The following is a 24,380-nucleotide window of genomic DNA, read 5'->3' as shown; positions in this document are numbered from 1 at the left end:
AAAATACTGACTGCAGTATAGTGCTATATCTTTGAAAATTTCAAGTAGAAGTAACATCAAAAGCATGTAACTATTACTGCATAAGGTATCTATATACAAAAACCATGAGCAGATTATCCTCAGTGGGCTCATGGAGGCAGGAAGGCACCCATTCGCTCTTTCAGGAGTTCATGACGCCTTCTCTGTTTTAGTCACACGGGATTCAAAGTTCAGACTTCACTACCTATAAGATTCCAATAGAAATGAAAGAAAAGCAGTTCAGAGCTGGGAGCTCATAAAAGTGGCCCAAAAGTTTTACATCATTCTGATAATGCCTCCAGGTATTGGGACAGTACAGCCAAAATCTGCTATCTAAAGTGTTTATGCCACAGAAGACCACCGAGAGAGCTACGCACAAGCCTATGCATAGAGAAACACGATAGAAAATGAAATTTTGATCAAAATACAAAACTTCAAACAAAATCAGCACATTTAGAGTGGCACAGTCTTGAATTCCCCTGGAAATGATTTCCCCAGGGAAATGTGGGAACACCTTTGGCTGGATTTGGTCAAATACTTTAAATACACTGTTGAGAATAATTCTTCACTGCCTTCAAGGAGGTAGATTAAATGGATAAAAAACAATTCCATGAGTTAATAACATCAGTGTATCTGCTCCTGTTCATTGACCTTCACCAGTTTCTCGCTCCTGAACGTAGATGGAATGAAATCAAGCTGCATTATTCCACATAAAATAGTTTGCCATAATTACAGTGCTTTGTTTATAAACTCGTATGGTGTATATTCTAAAATGTGGTTCTTATTCTTACACGAACAGTCAAGAATGAAATATCCAACTTTCGAATAAAGTGCTTGAAAGCAGCATACAGCCAGCTCTGAAAATAAGGACAAGGGACACCTTAATGGCCAGAAAAACACTGCTTTCCCAAATCCTTAAGCCCTGTCGGTTTAGATAAATATGCAGTGCTTTTGCTGTACTTCCCCAGCCCAAAAGCTAAAACAGAATCAACAGCAAAATAAAAATATGATTGAGCGAAACAGAAATACATCTCAAAATTTTAATAGCAGGTGAGAAATTATAAGCAAGCAGAGCTGAAAGCCAGCTGGGAAGGAGATGATTTTACTTCAGGGCAGGTTCTGTGACAACAATAAAAGCTCATCCTTGATGCTGTGTTTATGTCTCAGTTCCCCAGAAAACCATCAATAATCTAATGAGAAGGCAATGCTATACTGCTCAAGTGACAGCATCATTTCACCATCAAATTTTTACAAATGATAGGGAACAGGTAGTGGAAACAAAATGTTAACTCTTTTGAAAGCTTCCAAAACACCCCTGCAAAAGAAGGATAAAGAACAAAGTGTTTTGCTGAATGGTAGCAATTCAGGTGCATCTGTGTATCTCCGGCAGTCTAAGTGCATAACACAGAAATGGGAACAAGGCAGGGAGAGCCATAGGAAAATGTGAGAGGATGATGACTGCAGAATTATTAATACTTCCAATTTCTGCAGAGGCTAACACATGCTTATCTCATTGTGCATTCAAAGCTCATTTGTTCTCCTGCACCAGTGTTAACAAGAATTCCTGTTGTTTCTTCTTTTGGTCACTGAAAGCAAGAGTCTTATCTTCTGGAGAACAGAACACCACCTTGAAAAAACTGCATCTAAATCACAAAATCATCCTTTCTTTCTATATGTATCCATTCATTAATATGGGGGCAGAGGGGAAGAGAAGGAAACTGGAAAAAAAAAGTTCATGGTTTATAATAACCTTACAGTCTCTCAATGAGATTTCCTCTTCATTTAGATTCAGCTTAACTTGAACGCAGTCAAAAAGTCCTTCTCTACATCTGTAGGTGGTCAGCTCCTCTCAAGGCATGAAAGGAGTTGATCTTCTCAGCCAATTTCTCATGCGGGGACAGAGAAATAGAGCTGGCAAGGAAACAGATGTTTCAACCTCGCAACCTGAAGATCTTTTATTCCTAATATTTTTATTTGTGTGCTAGCAGTGTCAATAGAATTGGGACTCCCCTGTGCTGCAGCACACTGGAGGTCACGCCAGCACAGTAACTGACATTTCTTGTTGAAGACAATTTTCTATCAAGTTTTACTCCCTCTCCAGCAACCTTCAGCAAAGTTTAAGACTTTGAGACTCCAAATGTTCGCCTCAGACACTGCTGGATTAACATTATGCCAACATTGATCAGATGGCATTTAAAATTAAGTCTCTTTGGGTGAAATGAAGTGGTGCTTGCATAGTTCTACATTTAAGTTGGTTGGTTGGGTTTTAAAATTTAGGCTGTTATTTATGGTTTTCCTTCACTTTTTTAATTTTCTCATTTTTGAGATTTTAAGGCCAGCCCTTTGCAAAATAGTGAGGGGGAAGGAGGGAAAAGAGGAAAAGAGATTGAGGGAGAAGTAGATCTTGTTACCCAAACTGGGAACTTCATTCCTCCTGTGATTGCTCATGGTATCATGTTTCATCTTTAAACTATACTTAGGGAGAGAAAATAATTACTAATCTAAACAGCAGAAAACTCATTCAATATTTCCCACAATATGATGTCTAATAATTTCCTAACGTGTCATCAGAAAGCAGTACCAGATAGAAACAGCATGATGCTATCAATGTGCTAATTAAATTATACAGTATAAACAATAATCCAAAATGTAACAGAAGAGAAGAAATAAATTAATACCTGTAACACTAGGTGATGTCCAACATGCATAGAACAAGGAGTGCTTTCCTAAGCAAGAAGCATGCACCACTAGAACAATCTCTATTCAGATGGCACCAGAAAAGTGACATGACTTGTGTTCTGCTGTTCATTTTTTGTCTGCTCACAAGACAAAGCAGGCATGAGAAGGTGAAGTCACTAGCTTTATTGAGGCAGCACAACCAAGAGAGACTTCAATTAGATTTTCTTACATGAAGATACTATTTTAACCTGAAAGGAGCTGTGGAACCTATCTGAAACGCTGAAGAAATGAGAGATTATGCTGTAGAAGATGAATAACAATGTTCTGGTTCTCTAATTCGCTCCTCTGTGACAAATCTATGTTTTGAAGAAAGAGGTTTTAAGAATAAAAAGATATTCTATCTTAATCAATCTGAATATCCAATAAGAAACAAGCCATTCTGTACCTTATGGTATACTTTGAAGAAGGCATTTGGACTCCCCAGAAAGTATCTCAATCTCATTGGGTATTTTACAAGGAGCAAAGAACAAAGGACATTCCTTAATACAGATATTATGGGATAGCTCAAGACTGGGCTGCATAACACAGTAACAAACAGCAGTCAAGCAAATTTTCTCAAGTGCACATATTCAGCAGCATGTTTATCTGAAGCCCAAGAGAATCTGTTAACAACGCTGTATATGATTACTCCACATCATTTCATGTTCAGATAGCCATTTTAGCTTTGGGGTCAGCCTCCTCTACAGGTATCCATTCATTCATCTAACGCTGTGACTCTGAACACGAATTACTTCAAGGGACTTTAAAATGTTTACATCCAAAATCAGCAATAGCCAAGATCCATTCTTTGGGGTTTAGATCCTACGGTAGCTTATCTTCCGAATGCCAGCTCTGTGGCTCAGAGACATTTTCAGACAGTTCCTTCAAATTTTAATTTAAATAGAAAAACCTGTGTTTTTTTTTTTTTTTTTTTAATTTGATCATTTTGTCAGATTCACCTTTAGCCAGACTCTATCAGGCTGTTGTACAATAAACTATTAATAGTGTGACATTCCCATAGAAATGAAAAGCACAGTGTCAGTATGTGACTCTTTGTATCCTAAAGCAAAAATGGGTACATTGGCTGCTTTGGCGTATGACAAAGATCTCACATAAACATGATAACAAAAACAGCAGGTAAGACATGAAAGGCAGAGCAATAACTTATTTAATATGCACAGTTTTCTAGGAGCAGTAGTCCCAAGTCCAGCACTCCTGGTGCCAACAAGAACAGTACTAAATAGCCTGATAAAAGTATGTTTAAGGCCAATTGTGGGGAATTTGATGCTAACGTGAGTGACATCCCCTGTAATGAGTTTACAGATGAGAAATAAGCCTCAGTCTGAATGAACACTTAAGCTGAAGAACAAACAGGGAATATCTCCTGATTATTAACCTCCGCTTTGTTTTACCACAGGGCTTACTTGTCAGGAAGACAAGAATGAATGCGAAGAGGGTCTGTGTTTTCCTGGAGTGTCCTGCATGAACACCTTTGGATCATATGTATGTGGAATTTGTCCGAGTGGGATGGAGGGAAATGGTAAAACTTGCAAATGTAAGAGCACAATTTGTTATAATAGAAGGGTAAAAATGGGCCCACTTCTACTGCTGTTATCCTCAATTGAGTACTTTGTCATTCACTTCAAGGACAGACTTTTAAATATACAAACCAGACTACTGTCATCTTATATTAATATGGATAATTGCAAATTGGTCTCAGTTTGCTGTTTTTCACTGCAGTTTAGTTTCATTTTGATTAGAATGAACACTACAGCATACAAAAAAGGTATTTTTCAGATGTCAGCCAGATAGTTTGCCAAGGACATTCTCCAGGTTCCCCACTACTTCTCTCCTAAATAAATCATCCACTAACAAGTAGCTGGGGAGCACCTGCAGCATTAGTTCTGTTCTGAGTGAACGCTGAGCGGGATGGATGTGGGGTAGGAGGAAGAAGGTCCATGTGCAGATCCTTCACAAATTTCACCTCTCTCTGAGGTGTATTTCATGAGAGGGCAAAGCCCACAGCTGCTGAGCTTACGTTTGGCATGAGGTCATGCCACAGATCCCAACAAGCAAAACAAAAGGCCGGGACAGTTTAATACCTGTTCAGTATGCGTTGCTGAGGCAGTTCTCTGCAAACTCTTGAGTAGGAAGCTACAGTGACTTTGCACCGCGCTGAGACCTTTCCACTGCATGAGATGTAAAATACCCACACTCTGCTTTCTTCAGTCACAAAAACATGTGAGTCTTCTCCAATAAAGACACTTGGTGAGCAAGGACAAGAAAACTCAACATTTGATGTGTTCTGCACTTGGTTGTTCGGGGTTCCCATCAAGTCCAAGAAGAAAATGATGCAGATATTAACTTTTCCTTATACTGACTGCCAAAAGAAAAAGCTGATTTTGTCTGGTTTACTAAGAATCCCCTCAATCATACTGCCAAACATCTGTATAGAAATGTTTTCTTTAATGCCTTGTTTAGCCATGCTGATTATTTCAAAGTGATTTTGCACCTGTTTCATGATTTTCTATTTTTCTTGGTAATTTGACTAACAAGGAAATTTATACAAAATTATGCTCAAAATACATCAGAATCATAACTTCTTTCTATGCATTTTTTAAGTGCAGATATATTTTCTTAGTTCTAAAATACATGTTTGTTAGAACAAGCAAAATAGAATAACTAGAAATCATCCTTCCTTCTTCTAATGCACAGGCTTAACCTGCCCACCCACGCTTCCCTCGCTGAAGGGTAAAAGCTTCTCAGAGGAAGGAGAAATGTAATTTTATAACAGCTAAAGTGGTTTATAGCTCATTGCATTATTCAACATATATATGTGTCATAGTCTTGGGCTCTGTTAGGAGCACAGAAAATCCAGAAGACCCAGGGCAACAGTTGTGTAACTTAGAACACATGCACACGCAGACTTGGCAATCCCTAGATCATCCAAGAAGTTCTCTTCAAATTTTGTATAAATTGCTGTTTTCAAAAGGTTCCAGCAATCAGCTTTTCTCTTTACATTTATATATACTTAGCACAGATATTTTGAAGCATACAAAGTTTGCAGCTGAACTAAAGCAAACACACACAATGCAGTTTCAGGCAGAAGCTTTCAAGGAGAGGCAGGAATCAAACAAACTACAGGTCCCAGGTATTTGTGTGCTGTCTTCATCCAACACCACACACTGCACAGAGACCCGATGGCTTCCCACTGCCCTTAGCTCAATAAAAGATCACTGTGCATATTAAGTATGTCTCTCAAATAAGCGAGGATTACTGAGTTTGTGCATTGTAACTTTTTCTATATTTGCATAGAAGCTTTGCTGAATGTCAGCAGCTGACTCACCTGATTTGCCTTTATTTGCTTGATGGTCAGCTTCCAGAGCAAACTGATGTCAAACTATCTGATTTGCTGTTACTGTTGCTTTTTATCATCAATCACAGCTAAGCCCTTAACACCTCATTTCCTCGTCTCCATGTTTTCTTTTTACAGCTGTGCTTGCTGCTGACTTTACAAAAGCTTTAATCATTGACAACAACAATGGCAAAGGTGATATGAACAAAACTGAGGTTGAGTGGCCACTGCAAACCTTAGAGGCAAAGAATTCTCCTGTAATTAAGAACTTTAACATAAGCGATAATCTTGGTAGGTATGCAAGGATACAAAATATTTTTCAGCTGTTCATAGACTCTTTAAGGCCAGAAAAGACCACTAAGATCACCTAGACCAACCATCAAACCATACCACTACGTCCACTAAACTATGTCCATGTTGCAGTTTACATATTCAGAAATCATGCATTTAACCATTTTAACAGTAAACATAAACTGTTTATAATACATCACAGAAAGATAGAGTTAAAACCTCCTCAATACATCAGCCTGTAGATTGCTGCTAAACAATTTTGCATGGGAAAAGAACCCTTACAGCAGTAGCAATCAGACTGGTCAGGCTTAAGTACAATCTCATCAGTTTTGAGATAGAACACAATCACTCCAAATCATAGTGATCAATGGAAAACAAGATGATAAGAATGACAGCTTATGCCAACTTGCCATAAACAAGTGATGCTGAATTTTATTCCATCTTCTGACCGGCAGTCACTGCATTAAGACCAAGCTTTGAGCATAAATCAATATGACTACAGCAGATGCTTTTCCCAGAATATTTGTGACTGTCATCATTACAGCAGGACCCAGAGCACTGCAGCACTTTCAAAAAAGAGTGTATATTGCTTACGTTGACTCACTTCTAATCAGTATTTCATTTTTTCTTGATTTTCTAGTGAGAGCAGGGAATGGAATAATTTAGACTTGGTGTATCTGTGTTGTGGGGACATATGTGGGAGAAAATAATCTTTTTTCTCACCTTCTTTTGTATATTTGTGCCAGGCTAGCCAAAACGTAACCAGAAAATGCCTTTTACACATATCTGTCATATTGTTGAATGCAACATGCAATGGCAACACTGGAAATGCTTGAGAATCATGATAGAGACCTCACTGGAGGCCATTATAAAAGATCTACAACCACCATTAAGATTTTATTCATCATCTGTTCTCTGTAGACACGATTAAATACTTCACAGGGAGTTCATATTCATGCTATTCAGTGACATCATAGGTGATAAAATACCATATACTACCAGTGTTTAATTTAGCACATATTTCTAAAATTATTAAAATAGTCTCTTGTCATACAAGGTTCAACACTTTGAAGATGATTTCTAGATCAGAAACATAAGTACTTGACAGTGAATTCTTAAAGATAAGGTATATATGCACTATAAGGTTTGGTGATTACTTTCCAATTATATGAGACCAGAATGATATCCAAATAACAGTTTCTTACTCAGTTAATCTTTCACTTATGTTGAAAATTACAGTTTCTGTATTATCAATGATAAATGCCTAACAACTTTGATTTATAAACTTGTAAATATGTAGAAGACTAATAAATCTTGCTTTAATGAGAAACAGCTGCTCTGTTACGCTGTGCCTACAGGACATTCTCATGCTTGGCACAAGGTTTGGGAACATTCTGCATTAATTACTCTTCAAAAGAATAAAAGCAGTTATAAAACTTTAGCTGGGCTTAGACATACTTACTTGTATATATGCATTTTTGTTCGAGAAATGATAAATAAACATGTTTGAACTTCCATTTTTTTTTCCAGGCCACGCAGCACATCAGCCCCGCGTTACCACCTGTGCCAACAGGCCATGCTTTCCTGGAGTGCTGTGTTTTGATAGGAAACCCCCTTACGTTGGCTATGTCTGTGGCCGATGTCCAACAGGGTTTTTTGGAAATGGCCGAATCTGCAGCAAAGCCCCCAGACCAGGTACTTTCCAATTTTTGGCATTTTTAAATAGTTTTGCAGACAAAGGCTGTAAGTGAACCTGTAGTATGGCATTACAATACAGTGTGCTTTAATGTCAAACCCCAGTGCCTTTTTTCCAACAGTGAATACTCTTACCTGACAAGCAGCACGTCTTATTTCAGGAGTCCCTGTCTCTCAGGAATGAGATTCACCCTCTCATTTGCCACTAGTAGAATCCTTCAGGACAGGACTTACTAGATGTATGAATCACCACATTCGTATTTCTGCCACCACACAGACATATGATTTCAAAACATGTTTCCTCCTCCGTGGGATAGGAACATGACACATGCCAGTACCACTCTGCTTTCCTTCCTTCCTAATTTATTTGTGGCAAGGCATCTGTTCTCCAAGGTAACCCGTGAAGATGATGATGAACAAAGCGCCATGTAAGAACAACTATAGCAGCAACATGATGGCAACGGATAATTAAAACATTTCAACAGCATCCTTTGTAGCCTGAGCAGCATTCTTCCTTTGGGACTTTTGAAACTCAGCTGGCCCATTAATCTCTGAGGATTGATCATTAGAAGAAGTCTTCTGCTGTGACAGGGTCCCGACCTCAAGCACAAAATGGCAATAGCATAACAACCACTTATCAGTCATCCAATCTTGCTCTCTCTCAATGAAATTCTCATAATTCAATGCGTAGTTCTCTAGGGACAGTCTGAATGGCTGTACTCTTTTCACTGCACAGAATGATTTGCCAAGAGAACTGATGTTTACTCTCTAATAAAAGTAGTTACTAGGTCAGGTTCCCTGTTTTTCCTCCAAATCTTTCTCTTAAGCATTCAAGACAGACTCACTTAAAACATATTAGGGTGTTCCCTGACCTCCTACACTTTAGGAACCTACTCTCACTCCTCATTCTGTATCCAAATCAATGGCTATTGCCTAACCATTGTGTTTTAATACACACTTTCAAAGCCAAAGCAATTTTACTGTTTAGAGTGGGTATCATCCTGTCTTTTTGAACTATAAATTGATTTTAGCCAGTTCTCAGAATTTAAAGGTCACAAAAAATAAAACTAACATTTTCCTTGCTCTGCCTTGCAATGGCTATGTACACTGTATTAGTTTGTCAGAGGCATAACGTCAGCTATTGACTGTTCTGTAACTTGGTGAAGCTGTAAAAGCAGTTGAGCAAAAAAATATGAATCACTGTGCATATAAATAAAATAACATTTCTGTCACTGCCCAAAGTTCCACCTTGCCATTAATTGGATAATGGGATATATGTTGTATACTCCAAAGGTCATTTCAGTGCTGCTGAGTAAAACAAATATTCTACAGCTATTTGTACCTTAAATCAAACAAATCTTTAGTTCTCTGCTCGGTCTTAGAAACAATTTTCATTTTTTCTGGGCTTCAGGAACTGTAATTGCATTACTTTCTATCTCTCTTGCCTTATGTAAGACGTCTGTATGTTCCTACGCCATGGGCAAGACCAGCCTTTAAAACAGTCATGTTCCTCAAGATTAAATGAGAATAGTCCTTCATTTTTGTATTTAGAAATGAAAGAAATTTCTGCAGCTTTATGTGTCCTAATTTACAACCAAAATGATCGGTTTAACTCTCTTTCACATGTGCTTTGCTGGTTCAAGCAGAAGTATTGTACAGCATTGATGATTAAAAGATATCAGACAAAAAGGAATGAATTTTCAATTAACTTTATGTACAGTTATGGATTAAGAATATTGTGAAATCCTCCCTGTTAGAATAATAGCTTCTCTCTCTTGTTACTTATGCTATCATTCTTCAAACAAAACAGAGCAAATCCTCTTCAGCTTGCTGCAGTGCTTATGAAGGTACTGAGATTACATATGTCCCTTTTTTCCAACTCTACTAACTTCAATGTAAAAATGTTCGTTAATTCCTATTTTGTACTTTCATTAGCTGTTTTTGACGTGACGTTATACTCAATTGTTACTATTTAAGGATTAATGGATAAGTATGCTTTCATACAGAAATCACAAAAATTACCCAACTGCCTTTTTAGACTACAGAGGAAAAAAAGTTATGCCAAAAGAAATTTTTTTCCTAAGTCCCTGTGACAAAGAAGACACACTTAGAAGCGCTTCAGTTTTGATTTCTAATCAGCAAAATACATTTGCTCAGCATTGATATGTGATAGGTATTAATCTTTTGATGTACTTGGCGTACTGCAAACTCCATAATTTCCACAAACAATTTTCTACACTCCCCTTGGCTGCTCTACCAACAGTGTAGGGCCTCGTTCTGTTCTCACATGCTTTACCTGGTTGGTATCCGTAGTCTGTATCAGTTGAAGTCAATCAGACTTGATTGCAATAAATTTAGATCTTCACTGGGCACATTTCACATCTGTATAAAACATCTGTTACCTTTTTGTTGGAGAACCACATCTGCTACATCAAACCTTGCCATATCATAGGTCGTGTTCTCAGCATAAAGAAAATGAATATATCTGGATGGGGGATGCTGGCGATGTGACTGCAGGTTTCAATATTAGATCTCATCAGATGCTACCGGTATTCTTCCAGACTGTTTCATCACTCACAGTCTCAGAGATACCCATCTGCTTGAACTTTCTTTCTCAGGTTAGAGACGTAGGTGTCATCACTAAAGATTTATTTTTTTCCTATTAGTAAATCAGCAGCTTTACTGGACAAAGCAGCGCCACATCCATCACCGATAAAAGATTGCTCAGAGCCGGCTTGTTCTGCCTCTTCTGGTTTAGGGAGCCAAAGATCAGGGGAGAGAATTATTTTATGGTCTCTGTAAGTGAGTTTTGCTCTTTCCATTCTGAGCACCACTGCAGACACTCCTGCCACAGCAGTTAATTTGCAGTTTTGTACACATTTGCCACTTGATATACTTTCGGATCTGCCAGCTATTTGTTATGTTTATATCCTCTGTTTTACACTATTCCAGTACCTGCAGTGTGCTTCTGAATTCACTTCGATTTTACATCAGGGAAACCTCTGTGACCTTCTAATTTGTACCACTGTCAGATCAACACCCAGGTGTGAATTTAAGAGCTGAATACAATATTTGAATTAAAAGAAGGGATGCATTTGAACACATAGTGCTCCAGAAGGGCACTAACATATAAAAACATATTATTCTTAACCTTTAGCTTTGAAATCATTATTGTCATTGTTAGCAGTCATCAGTGATCACTGTCCATGAAAAATAAATAACTCCTTGAAAACACAACAATAAGAGTGTTGGTTGCCAACACGAGGTTTCAGCTCTGGGGCTAACTGCAAGAGTAGGGACTTCTTGCAGCCTGGAACTAATTAAATGATTTTGCTTCAAGAAGCAACTGAAGAACGTAGTAGAATCCTTTCATCAAACAGAATTGATGAATTTGCATTAAAAAGATCAAGGCTCAAATTCCAGTCTTACTTACAAGAGTGTAAATCAGAAGTGATTCCATTAAATGAGGAGCATTGCCCTAACAGCGTGAGCCTAGGGAGGATGAAAAATGTGTAAATGTAGGCACATCACACACAGAACTTCCAGCTACAAAGTCTGTATGTACTGGCAGATACACATACAACACTCACACACTTTACAGTATTCAGAGGATGCTGTACAATGAGGAACCAATCAGTCCTAACTGTTTACATGACACTTGGTTGAAGGCAGCGATATTTCAATGCTGCAGTCATCAGCTGTGAAGTTGTCTGAGAACCTTGCAAAGAAGATACAATAGAAATACAAAATAAATAGAAAATTAAATACTGCTTCAATCTGGCTCTGTATGGTAACAGATCTCAACTGCCCATTCTTGTGGGGTCTGAAACTGGGAAGCATTGCCTATGGCTGATTCTGGCCATTGAAACCCCGGACACAGAGTTCATCTTTAATATTTGGGACCTGAGTTGGAATTTGCTGATCCCTTTCCTAAACTATGTTTCAGTGTTTCCATTTTGTGTATTTCAGGCTCAAACGACTGGTCACTCTGCAGAAATGTACATGTTGTGATGGCTCCTTCTAGGAGTATGCGATGAAAAGGCAGATGAAGTGTGGTTAGAAAGGACACACAAAGACATTCCATACAAATTTAGGTTCACAAAAAATACATTTCTGCAAGTGATACACCAGTAATCATCAAGAGGGTCAGTCGGACATTTTGTACATAAGCTGTGACCCTTTTCTGCCCACTGAGTAGGGAACTTCCTCTGAAAGGCCACTTCTGCACTTACCAGAGTTGAAAGAGAACCTGAGAGTCTTTTAGATGGCTTTTTCCTCCTTAGGAATATCTAATACAACATCACGCATTTGCAAAAAAATACAACAAGAGCCAGCACAGTATATGCTATGACCCACACATAATAACTAAAGTAGGCACAGTGGGAATAATATGTTTAGATAGTTTAAAATATAAACAGTTTCCAGCTTCGCTGATCCTTATACTCCGTCAATCCAGAATTTGTTAAGTGCTTCCAATCCAGATGATATATTCAGGAAATGATGTAGCTCAGCAATAGAAGCCCAATGAAGCCCAAGCCATAAAACCACTAGGAAAGAGGACTAAGCTATATGCCATGAATAATATTTACATTCAATCAGAGCATCAAGCACAGATTAAATTTCTCTCCTACCAAGAAAGTGCCATCTTTTGCTTAAGCAATCCCCATGCCATCATGACTTTTAAGTGATAAAAACAACTCAGTCTCCAAGAAATAATCTATGGAGGATAGAGGCCCTATAGGGGTCTTTGCTGATGTTGTTTTCATTTTGGCTTTTTTTCTCTTTTTTCGTTAGCAGAATAGAGAGCAAGATTACCTCCTCTTAAAATTTCCAATCCTATTTAATCATCTAGCTGTAACAGCTCTAGCTTTTAATGTGAGCCAACCCTGTTTCCACAAATTTGATAATGTTGTTGTTTTCTTAAAGGCACTTAGAAGCCTTTTAAAATTAGAACTCAAACTGGACCAATATCCTGGCCTCATTCAAGTGATGCAAGAGTTCTGCCACTCATTATGGAAGCAAAGCAAAGACAATGAAAAGGACTGGTAAACAATACAGAGTGGAATATATTACAGAGGGGAGAAAGGGAGACCCATTATCTTCTTTGTAGCTATTAAAGCCTTATATGTATATATACCTGCATGTATATGTATAGGAAAAAGTACAGATAGTTGCCACTCCTATCAGTTGAAGATGTAGAAAACTTGTTAAAGCATGATTTCTCTCAAGGTATTTATATCTGCTTTTAAGGTATTAAAATAGATTCATTACTGTTCTCTAGCACGGCAAAGCTCAGATTGTTTCTTGGCTTTCATATGTAAAGTAACTCATTTTTATGTGTTTACAGCCCAAAACAACATAATTATTATTTCAGACCATTTACTTCTTGAATTAAGTAGAAAAAAAAATTCAGTAAAATATTCAAATTTAAGCTATTTTTCCTTTGATGAACTATTATGGATTTTCTTTTGAAGAAATGCGAGAAACTTTCTTTATAATCTATTATTACAATTCTAAAGGATTCTGCATAGAAGTTTCAGACAATTAGACAGGGATGCTTCAGAGAAGATCTGCCTTAATTTTGCCAGTTCTACATATATCTATCAAGTTGTTCAAGTCAAGAGAGAGTCTGAAGGCCCACGAGGCATCATCAGATAAGAACACAGTTTTTATTAATTTTTCTATCTGAGTGCCGAGCTGAAGTAAAATATACTGCCAATTCCTGAATAGAAAATATAATTTAGTTTTATGAAATCTATCTTCATGCTGTCTTTATAGCTGCTGAAATAATACAGTTGTGGACTAAGATAACTGAAGAAGGAAGGACACAGGGATGAGAGTAAAAGCTCAGGTCTGAAAGGTGTGCAAGGGATAACAAAAGAAAGGGCAATTATGTGACTTTGAGGGGGTTAAGTGTACAATCCATAGTGTTTTCAAACACACCTACACTTCCTTACTTCCTGTTTTGTTTGCTGGAGATTCAGAGAAAAATACAGGAAGAACACTTCTGAAAATTGAAGCAGAAAATGTTTTAGAGCCAATGAATGCATGGAGCAGAGAAAGAGAGTAACAAAGGAACAGAAAGCAGCAAGTCTTCTGTGCAAAGGGTGAGAGCTCACCGAATGTGTTGAGCTTTCCATCCCTGGAAGAGAACTTTTCAATTAAAGCTTGAAATGAATTGGCAGGTGGGACTGATGTTTGGGAAAACACAGTATATTTCTAAAAAAAAATAAATAGCTGGTTGATAAATATCTATAAACAATCCAAAAAAAAAGATATCGATAATAGAAAATATTGAAAAAGACAACTAAAAGAAAACAGAACACTGGGGAGCATGTTCACATCTCCACAATCAATAAATCTCATACCATTTTTAGAAAACACAACCTCACAAAACACGGCCTTTAAAATTTCCCTTGAAGGCTTACAGAAAGCGTCACAAAAGGCAATAAATAAATAAATAAATCCACAACAGAACAAAGCAGCAAAACCCAAGACTCAACAGTGCTTACAGACAAAGGAACAAACTACTTTACTTTCCTCAGAGGCTCAGTTTTTCCATATAACTTAGTGCTCAATGCTTTCTTGCAATGTCCTTGTACTTTACCTCCAATCCTTTGTCCTAAGAACAGCACTAACTAAAAGCTAGATACCTCCTAGGAACACAGATACAGGTACCTTACGTAAAGCTGCAATGCATAAGGGTAAGTTTCATATTTAAAGGTTTTCTTATATTCAGACCCGTGTATTGTTCTAAAAACCCAGGCATTGTTTTGATATTTGTTGAGTATGAAAGTGATTATCTTGAATTTTATGTATTCCTTGACATTACCTACATGCTTCAGAAAATATTCTTTGACATGTAGTCAGTAATACCATTTCTATGTTCTCAATACATTTGTTCTTCACGCATTCTCACTGTTCAACACTATTCCTTGATATTTTCCTTTTTTTCCTGTTTTCCTATTTTGCCTTTGTGTTCATAAAAAAACAATCCATCTGCTCATTAATATTCTTTCATAAAACTATCCATACTTCATTGGGTCTATCGCAGAACCATTTGCCTTTTTCATAGCTTACTAGTAGCTTAGAGTCTTCCCTTGCTTAGTCAAGAGTCACACATTTTTTCTTCCCCCCCAGTCAATTCTATTGCCAGTTCATGTCTAGAATTTGCCAAGTCCAGCTATAGTAACGCTTCACCTTTCATTATTTGCTTTTTTGACTGTAGGCCTTTTGAGTCACCAGTCACCATGATGTCTCTAGTGGTACTTTTTTATGCAGGTACAGCTTGGCCCAAATCAAGAGGGAAACACTTCTGCAAAACTGATCTCAGCAGTCCATCAGGTGGTTACCCAAAGAGCTTCTTGTGTCATACAGCCAAACTGCTTCAGTTATCTGCAGAGAAGTACTGCCTGACCTGTGGTTTTCTCTTTGCACCAGATACTGCCCCCTAAGCATAACGTAGTACTGTTTGGCTTAGTTATGTATCTTTGCATAGGGTGTCTTGATTGTGGTTTTAGAAGTTGTAAAAATTATTTCAGAACAGTTGAATAAGAATTCAATTTCCTCCATGCTGAAGACATTTAGAGAATTAACTTTGTCAGGCTCTACTACTTCAAAAACTTGAGACTATCTACCAAGCTTTCCTTCAGGGTGAATGTTTTTCCAAGGTCCTCTGGAACTCTGTGCACTGCAATGTAACATAGCCTCTACGTTGAGGTAAACAGAATCCTCTTAATTTACTTCAAATACAATTCACTATTTAGGAACTTTGAGTTTTGATGCTTCCAAGTAATGCCAAAGATAATCAACAGAATGCTCACAAAGCAGCAGGCTTGTCCACAGATTCATTTGCTGGTATTTGCGGGAATTATTTAGTCTGAAAACAGGGAGATTCCTAAATAAAGTTTAACGGGTGAACTGGCTGCAGATCCCATGTTTTCTCCTCCACAATAGGCATTGAGACAGAATTGAATGATTTTATGTTTCAGACATACAAAATACATTTGTATTGCAAATTTGCAAATTATGAATGGTTTTGCAGAATGATGTGTGTACAGCTGCAGCCACATTTGACAAACAAGAGTCTGCAGCAGAGGAAGGAATGGTTATAATGCCAGTTCCATAGAATATTCCCTACTGCTCATGGTATTGGTAGGTGAAGGGGAAGAAAATTGCTCAGGTAGCAACAGCAGGAACAGAATCTCATTTTCTCCCAGGCTGAAACATAGTTCATCACATCTCTTTCTGATTGGTGAATTCCAGATCTAGGCACCTCTTACAGAAAATGCATTACTGATATCTTCTATTTCCATATTTTTCAAGGAGGAGATTAACTTTTGCCTGTGCTTATTTGAATGTGAAATGTGTGCCTAAACTCTTTTACACTGCAGGTGACTTTTCAATTTTTGTCAGCAAAACATGGGTAAAGCATCTCTAAACTGAAGCTACTGTCTAAATTTGTAATATAATTCCAATCAAAGTCTGAAAAACACTATATTTTTTTACTATAAAAATAGTCCTGGGATTATGCCCTCTGTACAACTTGATAAGTCAAAGCTGCACCTTTTTTAAAGTTGAGGGATTTTTCCAGTTGGATGTTCTGGGAGTTATTGTTTGCGATTGTAAGCAAAGGGATCTCAGTGACTGGGGAAGTTCAATCAGCTTGCAAATGTAGGGAAATTCAGGATGCTTAAGAGCAAGAAAGGGAGAATCAAAGTTTTATTATTGGACATCCAGGAGGGGAAGGTTTTAGGGCATGCTTGGATGGCCAAAGAGAAGATGTAGCAATTAAATAAATTTTGAATAGAGAAGAAAGTTACGCTAGAACTTCATCATATAAAAATTAAGAGCTGATGGAAAAACAGAATTTCCCTAGAGCTTCCTATTGACAGCTGCTCTGTTTCTCCTTTCTCACCAAGTAAACACAGAAAAAATATTAATGTGGCATAGCAGAGAGATAAATGGGTTGATCTCTAATGCTCTGGTAACAAGGCTTCTTAGACCAGTGTAATTTTTCTGTTCTCTCTTGACATTTTAAATAAGATATATGTGCTGGTGGATGTTTCAAATTTTAAATGATGACCCACGTAGTGTAATATGTCAGAAGAGCATTTCTCTGTCGAGGTTCTTCTGAATGAGAAATGTGCTACAAAGCATGTACTACTAAATGTTAATAGCTCTAAAACTACACAAATTGTAAATGTATTGAATTGTGTTAATAATGAGATGAATTCTTAAATTACTCACAGAATTCTGAAACAGTTGCAACCTGATCAGAATTAAAGGTGTCCATAATGCTCCAAACTGATAGGTGGGAGAGAACATAGACAGATGATCTCACTAAGGAGAAGGAACCAATCGCCAACTGAAGAGTAGACTGGTTTGAAGAATTTTAGTGGATTAAAGGAGAAAGCAACACCTGGATTACAACACAGAGACCACAGGGCAATGCTGATGCGATTACATAAAAAAGCATGCTTACATTTAAGAAAAAAAAAAGTTTAAATTTCGAACTTAGCTGTGAAGAGAAACACGTCAATGGAGTGGTAGTAACTACTCGTGTCTATAAGAAGTTTACAGCAAGAGTGTGAGCTGTCAGCTGTGTCTCAGGGTGTCTCCAAGGCATTACTATGGAGGTGATTGAGTCTAAGACCAGTGAAGACTTGGATGAACAGCACAGAGGAATGAAGTCACTGGCATGGTCCACTCCGTCCCAGGCAGAGAAAGAAATTCCCTCTCTGAGAAATGATTGATGCCAGAAAGGGATGGGATTTTCCCCGGTTCAAGTCTAGACACAGCCTGTTTCTGAAAGCTTGCAAATGCAAAAAATAGCTAGAAACTAAAAAGAGAAAAAATAGATTAGATTGCTTTTCTGTTTCAGTGTTGACAACTCAGCTTGGATTTTAGAGACTGTTGAGTGTCTGCTCTGTTTGTGAACTGCTATTTGCACTAGGTTTTATAGCTGTTTTATTACCTTCAGAATGAACATGATCCAATTCATCTACGGGTAACTAGTAGGTACTATAAAATGCCATTCAGGCAAGAGAAAAAATCAGAATGTGCTGTACTTTAACATCATTGTGGCTTTGGCGTGCATGAACCGGATACTGATTATGATGACTCTAATGTATAAACTTAATACAAGCAACACAAAGAATTTCAAACACTGGATAAACCAACAGTGGAGGGGTTCTCATGTGGGGGACGTACAGCTCCACATAGATGGAAATATCCCAGTGTTGAGTTGGATGAGGGACGGATTTATTTCTCTAAAATCTGGTCTGCTTTGCTCTGTTTTTCACCATAAAGGGGGCCTGATCCATCCTGGCATTACACTGTACTTATAGTGGTTTATCTCCATTGATAGGAATGGAGTATCTTCCATGCACTGCTGGAACAAAGCATCGGATTCTCAGTCTTTTATCCAAGACTGAAAAATTAACAGTCACTCCCACTGCTGCATGTATCCCAGTTGGTACAGGCAGAAACACTTAGGGTAGTGAAAATGTATTTTTGTACTGTTGTATAACCTTGAGCACTTTGTCTTGTCATTTTTGTTGTTGTTGTTGTTGTTGTTATTTTCATCCAGTCCAATATGTAATCCTACAGTGGCATCACAGAGAAAACCAGATTCACACAATCACATTTCTGCATTAATAATGGGTTATACATTTGAAGATATTGATCGACTGCAAGGAAAATAAATTGAAGTAATACAGAATTTGAGAAAGCTGCTGACTACAGACAACTGAGTCTGCAGTGTTTGGGTATATTTCTTTGTTTTGGTGTATTTAGATATCTGGAAAAATGCAGAAATAATTTTTCAGGTACACCAGAATAATTTTATCAGTTTCTAGTCCTAACTAAATGTTACAGTATCTTTATAAGTAAAAGTATGAAATAATGAAAGCTGAAAGGACACTGAAGCAGCCATATTTGATTAATGCCAGATTCCCATGATAATATGTTGGGAAGTTTGATGGTCCATTGAAATAATGGGGTAAGAAACCTTAATGTATACACGTGGTGAACAAACAACCAGAGTGTATCACTGGTCTTAATTGGTAGTTCTATTTGAGACGTAAAAACTGCATTGTCACAGACACACTCCAACCACAGCATGTTCTCACTTGCAGGGAAGGTTGAAGATTATTTGCAAGAAGATATCACCTATATCATCTCTTAAGGAATTAAAAGATTTCCCTAACTCGGGTAGACAGTAGATCCCCTCAGTAGTTACCAAAACTCAGCTAGGATGAAAAAACATTTGATTACAATACAGTGGAAGGAGCTCAAAGCTGTAATCAGGGCTCATTTGGGAAATTTGTCACAGAGGTCATTTGGCCTTTCACTGCCATTCATGTTATTTCTGGTCCCTGAATCAAATTTTCTAAAGGCAGCAACAATCATCTGTTACTTATAACTTTCTGTGGGGATATTTCTTTCATCTTTCTCAGGTTCATTGTTAAATATCCTTTGACTTCAATCTTTTCATACTCTTGTCACTGATGTCCTTCCTGGCTCAAGATCTCCTTTATTCCATTCCATGAAATGCATCATTAATCAGCCTTGTTTTGCACAGTAAAGCCATGTATTTATATTATTATTATATTATTTTTGCTGATGCCCATAGCTTGATCCTGCATCACGTACCACTCCAAAACACCATGCTTCAGGGCAACAAAAACTTGTCTGCCAGCAGAAGAATGATACTGCTTACCAGCCAAATAAACAGTTTTGGATGCCAGGATTTCCTTTGATCTAGTCAACATTCCAAGTTTCTTTCTGACCTTCACCAAGTGTCTTAATCTCTTTCCTTGCTAACTATGACTAATTTCTACATCAGTAGGAGTTGTATGAAATTGATTAATATTTACATTCAAAAGGTAGAGCTACGCCCCTCACATAGGGTTAACTCTAGAACCTTGTGAGGTTTTTTTGTTCAGGATCCAATATATTCTGTTTCCTATGGAAGGAGTATGCCAGAACTGGTTAAAAATAGCTTCTTCCATTCATTAGAGTCAACAGATAGCCATTAATCTTCCTGAAAGTATTGATTCAAACTACTCGTCTCCACTTCCAAGGCTCTTCACAGACTACCCTCTCTCCATCTATCATCCCTCCTTACAACGGAAAAGGTGGCGGGCTTTGTAACAAGTGGGTGACAGTTACAAACCAGCACTCTTTCTTACATGCTGCCCCTCACGTCTGGAGGGAGCTATACACACTATTAACAAAGCTTTTCCATTTGTCTCCTTTACATGCTTTCCTCAAATTTTCCTTTGCCATAAGGACTGCAATAGTCATACAATGATGTGATGGGATTTGAATCTATCTAGGACGTGATCTTGCCAAGGTCTGTCTTATCATTTCTTTACTTCCCCATCTCTGATCTCTATCTGTCCCAAACTGCATTGTCTCATCCTACTCCTAGACTGCAGGAGCTTGAATGCAAAATCTCTTCATTATGTACTGCCTAACAGAACATTTCTCAGTACACTATTGCAACATACACAGGTAACCAAAAATAAATATTAGCTCAGGTGGTCACAAACTGAACAATGCCTCAGAGAATGGCACAAAGTCCCCAGATATCATGGACTAGAGTAGGCTCAACCTGCTAAACCAGCATGGAAAGTGCTTTTGCCTAGCTGTGCCTGTAACCTCAAAGAATAATGTCTGACCTTCACAGAGACTTACTGTCTTAGGCTCTGTATTAAGCCAACACAAACATATTTCATCTCATTCATAAACAGCTATTCTGCAGTTCCCTATGCTGTTATCCATAGAAGATACACTGTGCTACTTCTATACCAGCCAGCATAGATATGCCCTGAGCACAGATGACAGATTATCTCATTTTCTTCTAGAATTGATATTCTGTTGTTTACTCATAATCTAAGTGGTCACAGTGTTTTCTTCAAACACTAGACTAGCAAATTTGACTAATATATATCTTCCTTCTGCTCTAGTTTCAAGACCTTCCCAAAGCCATACAGATGTTGCTGAAAGAAATAGTGAAGATGCCAGAGGCTCTCATCAGGAAGGCAAGACATCAAGAAACGTTTATTCCCTTCTTTCCCAAACCCAAATTCCGAGGCAACAAACTACATACTCTGTGGAAAGAAACCACACAGTCATTAATACAGCATTCTTTACAATGAAAAGGAAGATTTCCCAGGCTCAGACGCTGTCAGCAAAAATACCTGATATGGAGTCCACTGTATCTGAGAAACAGACTTCTATTGAAAAAAGAAGTCATACACACACTTTCCCTCTGCATGAGGAGCCAGATCCCAAAACAGCAGCTGTCAATGTGACAACTCATACCCCTGTGCATTTTAAACAATACAAGCCAGGAACAAGACGGACCATTCCTTCTCATCTCAACACAAATGCAAGCTCATTCTTCGCACGACTGCATGCTGTTCAGCAAGCTCATTCCAGATACAGCTCGTCCCCCAGAAAATGGCCCAGTCATATTACAGGCTCAAAGACTGAACTCTCCAAAAATCTCCTAACAGAGCAGCAGAAAGCTTCTTCTTTGGAAACACCCCTCACATCCTCTTTGCATGAAATAGGTTCTTCTCTTGACACAGCTCCACAGAGTGCCAGTGTCCTGCCTGGACCTGCTACCCCAGCAAGGCTTCCAGCACAGACCGCGGCCCTCAGAAAGGCATCCAGTGTAGCGATTGACCACGTGGAACTGCCAAAACCCATCAGTGGGTCTCATCAGAAAGCCCTCTGTGGTTCAGAGTCATGCTTTAGTGGTGTGCAATGTGAGCTAGCCAAAGATGGAGGATTTAAATGTGGGTCTTGTCCCAGTGGATACAGCGGTAATGGAATTACATGTGAAGGTAAGGGGGGAAAAACCTCATTCAAATTCTTTCATGCTTTCGAATCCAATCACTCTCCAAAATAATTTTGATTACAAACGTAGAGATTTTTGCAAGCTGGAATCATACTGGTTTTCAAAACCAATTATATTTTAGAATAATGGAAAAAGTTATCCTATAACTCAGAAAAGGTCCTTTCTGTGAACAAAAATGATGCATTTATTTGATAATATCTAATCTATTGAAACCAGAGATAGATTGTGTTCTTGCTTACCCTTGCTTAAGGCCAGATTCATTCTAGTGAAGTCATTAGATTGGAAACCATACAAAACTTCTCTGAGAAAGAGTAAAATTGACTCCATTTGTCTATACAACGATATTCTATGAAAAACTAATTGTTCTACTATCTTAAAAATTACTTTAAAATAATTATCTAATATCCTAAATACAAAACCAAACCTGTTATCCAAAATGGATAGCACCAGAAGGGTTTTCACAATATATTGACTTATTTATTAGACAGCTTAGAACACCTCAGAAAAGCAATAGTATTTCACACATTTTTAAAACAATGAGCTCCCTGACTTAGCTCTCGTTAATTACACCTTTTGTTGAAATCCCTCTGATAAGTTGATGTCTTAATTGGCCTTTCACTACACAAAGCAAAAAAAGTTTTTGCATCACCTGTTTAATTCTCTCTGTGTGTGGCTGCTCACATTCTGCACACACGGCACAGAGGCGTGCAGGTTGGCAGCCCAGCTCAGCATCCTGGGGATTCCCTGCTGTGCACAAGTCCCAGGACCACTGAGCTTAGCTCAGCCCTGGAGACACACTGCAAAAATGCATAAGAAAAGGCTACTATAATCCTGTGTGTCACAATTTTCGCCTGCTTGCACATTTCCGAAATGACCATTCTAAAGGGCTGAAGGTTACTTGGTGTGAGAGAGACCCTGTCTTTCACCCCTGTATTATGCCTGGAGCTGGAAACATACTGAGGGGCTCTGGGTATCAGGAAGCCCAGAGCAAGCTGGAGTGCAGAATGGCCTCTCCTCAAAGACATGGCCTATGGACACATGAATGTATACACACATAGACATAGGCTTGTATAAATATATTTAGTATGTCCATCAGCATAGTCCTTAAAACGTAAATCTACCTGTGCCTCTTACTATCACCCAAGACAAGATGTTTTCTTCAATTACTGGTATTTCTGAAAATCCCTCTGGAGAGTCCTTAAGATGAAATACTTTATTACCAATATCATTCTCTGTCTCCGGGCTTGGCAGCACAATACACAAACATCCTTTATTTGTCTCTTGTCACTGAGCACATCACCTGGCTCAACAGCAAACCTCTCTGCCTCCTCCCGAGCCCCTCTGCACACCTGTGACAGCCAACCCAGAGCACAAAGGTGAGGACAATCCCTTGCAATAATTAAGGACTTTCCACAATGCCTGCTGTCGATTGTACCAATTGCCTTTAAAACATCAGTACTCTAAGATGGCAGCAAAACTGAACAAATGACCAAAGTTTAGATGAGACCAAACTTTGTGCACAGAGCTGTCACCATGCCATTTGATATAGAAATTCACTGAGATAAAAGGAGCAGTCCATCGGTAGCAAGGTTTAATACCTGTGGAGCTTGAGGGGATTTGACCTTTGTTTAATAAGAATGTCTGAAAATATTCTAAGATAATAAATGCTTTACCGAGTGGCATTTATCCTGTGACAGAATGTAGATTTTTTTTATTTTTCATTTGTGCAGATTCAAAATCAAGCTGGCAGAGACTGGGAGGGAAAAAAGTAAGCGCATCATGAAAACGAATTTGTCTTCTAAAATACATTGTGCTAGATTTTGTTTCTTTAGTATCTAAAACACAGGAACTTGTTTTTACCCATCTTGCAAATTAAGTGTTAGAGACCAAATTCTCTCATTTCTGGCAGGAGCCAATTGCTCAGCAGGTGAACCAAAACGAAGTAGTTCAAGGATCTACTCATCGCTTCCTCACCCTTTCCCACAGCTGGCCAGGTTCTTGGTTTTAGAGCTCTTTTTTCTTCAGTTATTATTATTCAGTTATTATTATCAGTTGTCAATGGCCTATTGTTAAGGGGAGTCTGCTACATTGGCAAGACCCTAGCAAACATTGTTCTGGAGCAGCATTTTGGAGAAAGCTGACATCACCTACAGTAGAATTAAAAATAAGCAGGAGAAATAAGGCCTACTGCTGTCCACTGGATTCACATGCAGAAGAAGCTTGCTTTTCTTTGTGGAGTAAACTTCCATGAGTTCCTTTGGGAATGAGGAAGGTTACTAAATCTACAATTTCCACTCCACGTGTCACTATACATGTCACAGGAACATTAAGATTAGAAGAGACCACTCAGAACACCAAGGTCAACCATCAACGCATCCCCAGCATGCTCACTAACCATGTCCCTCAGTGTAACATCTATCCTTTTATTGA

The 24,380-nt window shown here is 38.2% G+C and overlaps 1 protein-coding gene and 1 long non-coding RNA gene across 4 annotated transcripts in view; one reads left to right on the top strand and one right to left on the bottom strand.

Annotated features, from left to right (window-relative positions):
* The window catches only part of LOC424300 (von Willebrand factor D and EGF domain-containing protein-like), a 162,952-nt gene that overhangs the window by 99,646 nt on the left and 38,926 nt on the right, over nucleotides 1-24,380 (top strand). For 2 of the 3 annotated variants that reach the window (XM_025152679.3, XM_040703813.2), the window contains exons 18-21: nucleotides 4,154-4,291; nucleotides 6,230-6,382; nucleotides 7,913-8,077; nucleotides 21,052-21,936. In XM_025152679.3, coding sequence (XP_025008447.2) covers nucleotides 4,154-4,291; nucleotides 6,230-6,382; nucleotides 7,913-8,077; nucleotides 21,052-21,936 — 1,341 coding nt within the window. The remainder of the gene's footprint in view (nucleotides 1-4,153; nucleotides 4,292-6,229; nucleotides 6,383-7,912; nucleotides 8,078-21,051; nucleotides 21,937-24,380) is intronic. The other variant, XM_040703814.2, reaches the window with a different exon arrangement.
* LOC107053858 overlaps nucleotides 1-24,380 on the bottom strand; it is a 132,636-nt gene that overhangs the window by 94,091 nt on the left and 14,165 nt on the right. The window lies entirely within an intron of this gene.

Source organism: Gallus gallus, chromosome 7 (genome assembly GCF_016699485.2).
Source record: "Gallus gallus isolate bGalGal1 chromosome 7, bGalGal1.mat.broiler.GRCg7b, whole genome shotgun sequence".
Classification (NCBI taxonomy): Eukaryota; Metazoa; Chordata; class Aves; order Galliformes; family Phasianidae; genus Gallus; species Gallus gallus.
Note: the sequence above shows the minus strand (reverse complement) of the source record. Positions and strands in the feature narration are given on the sequence as shown.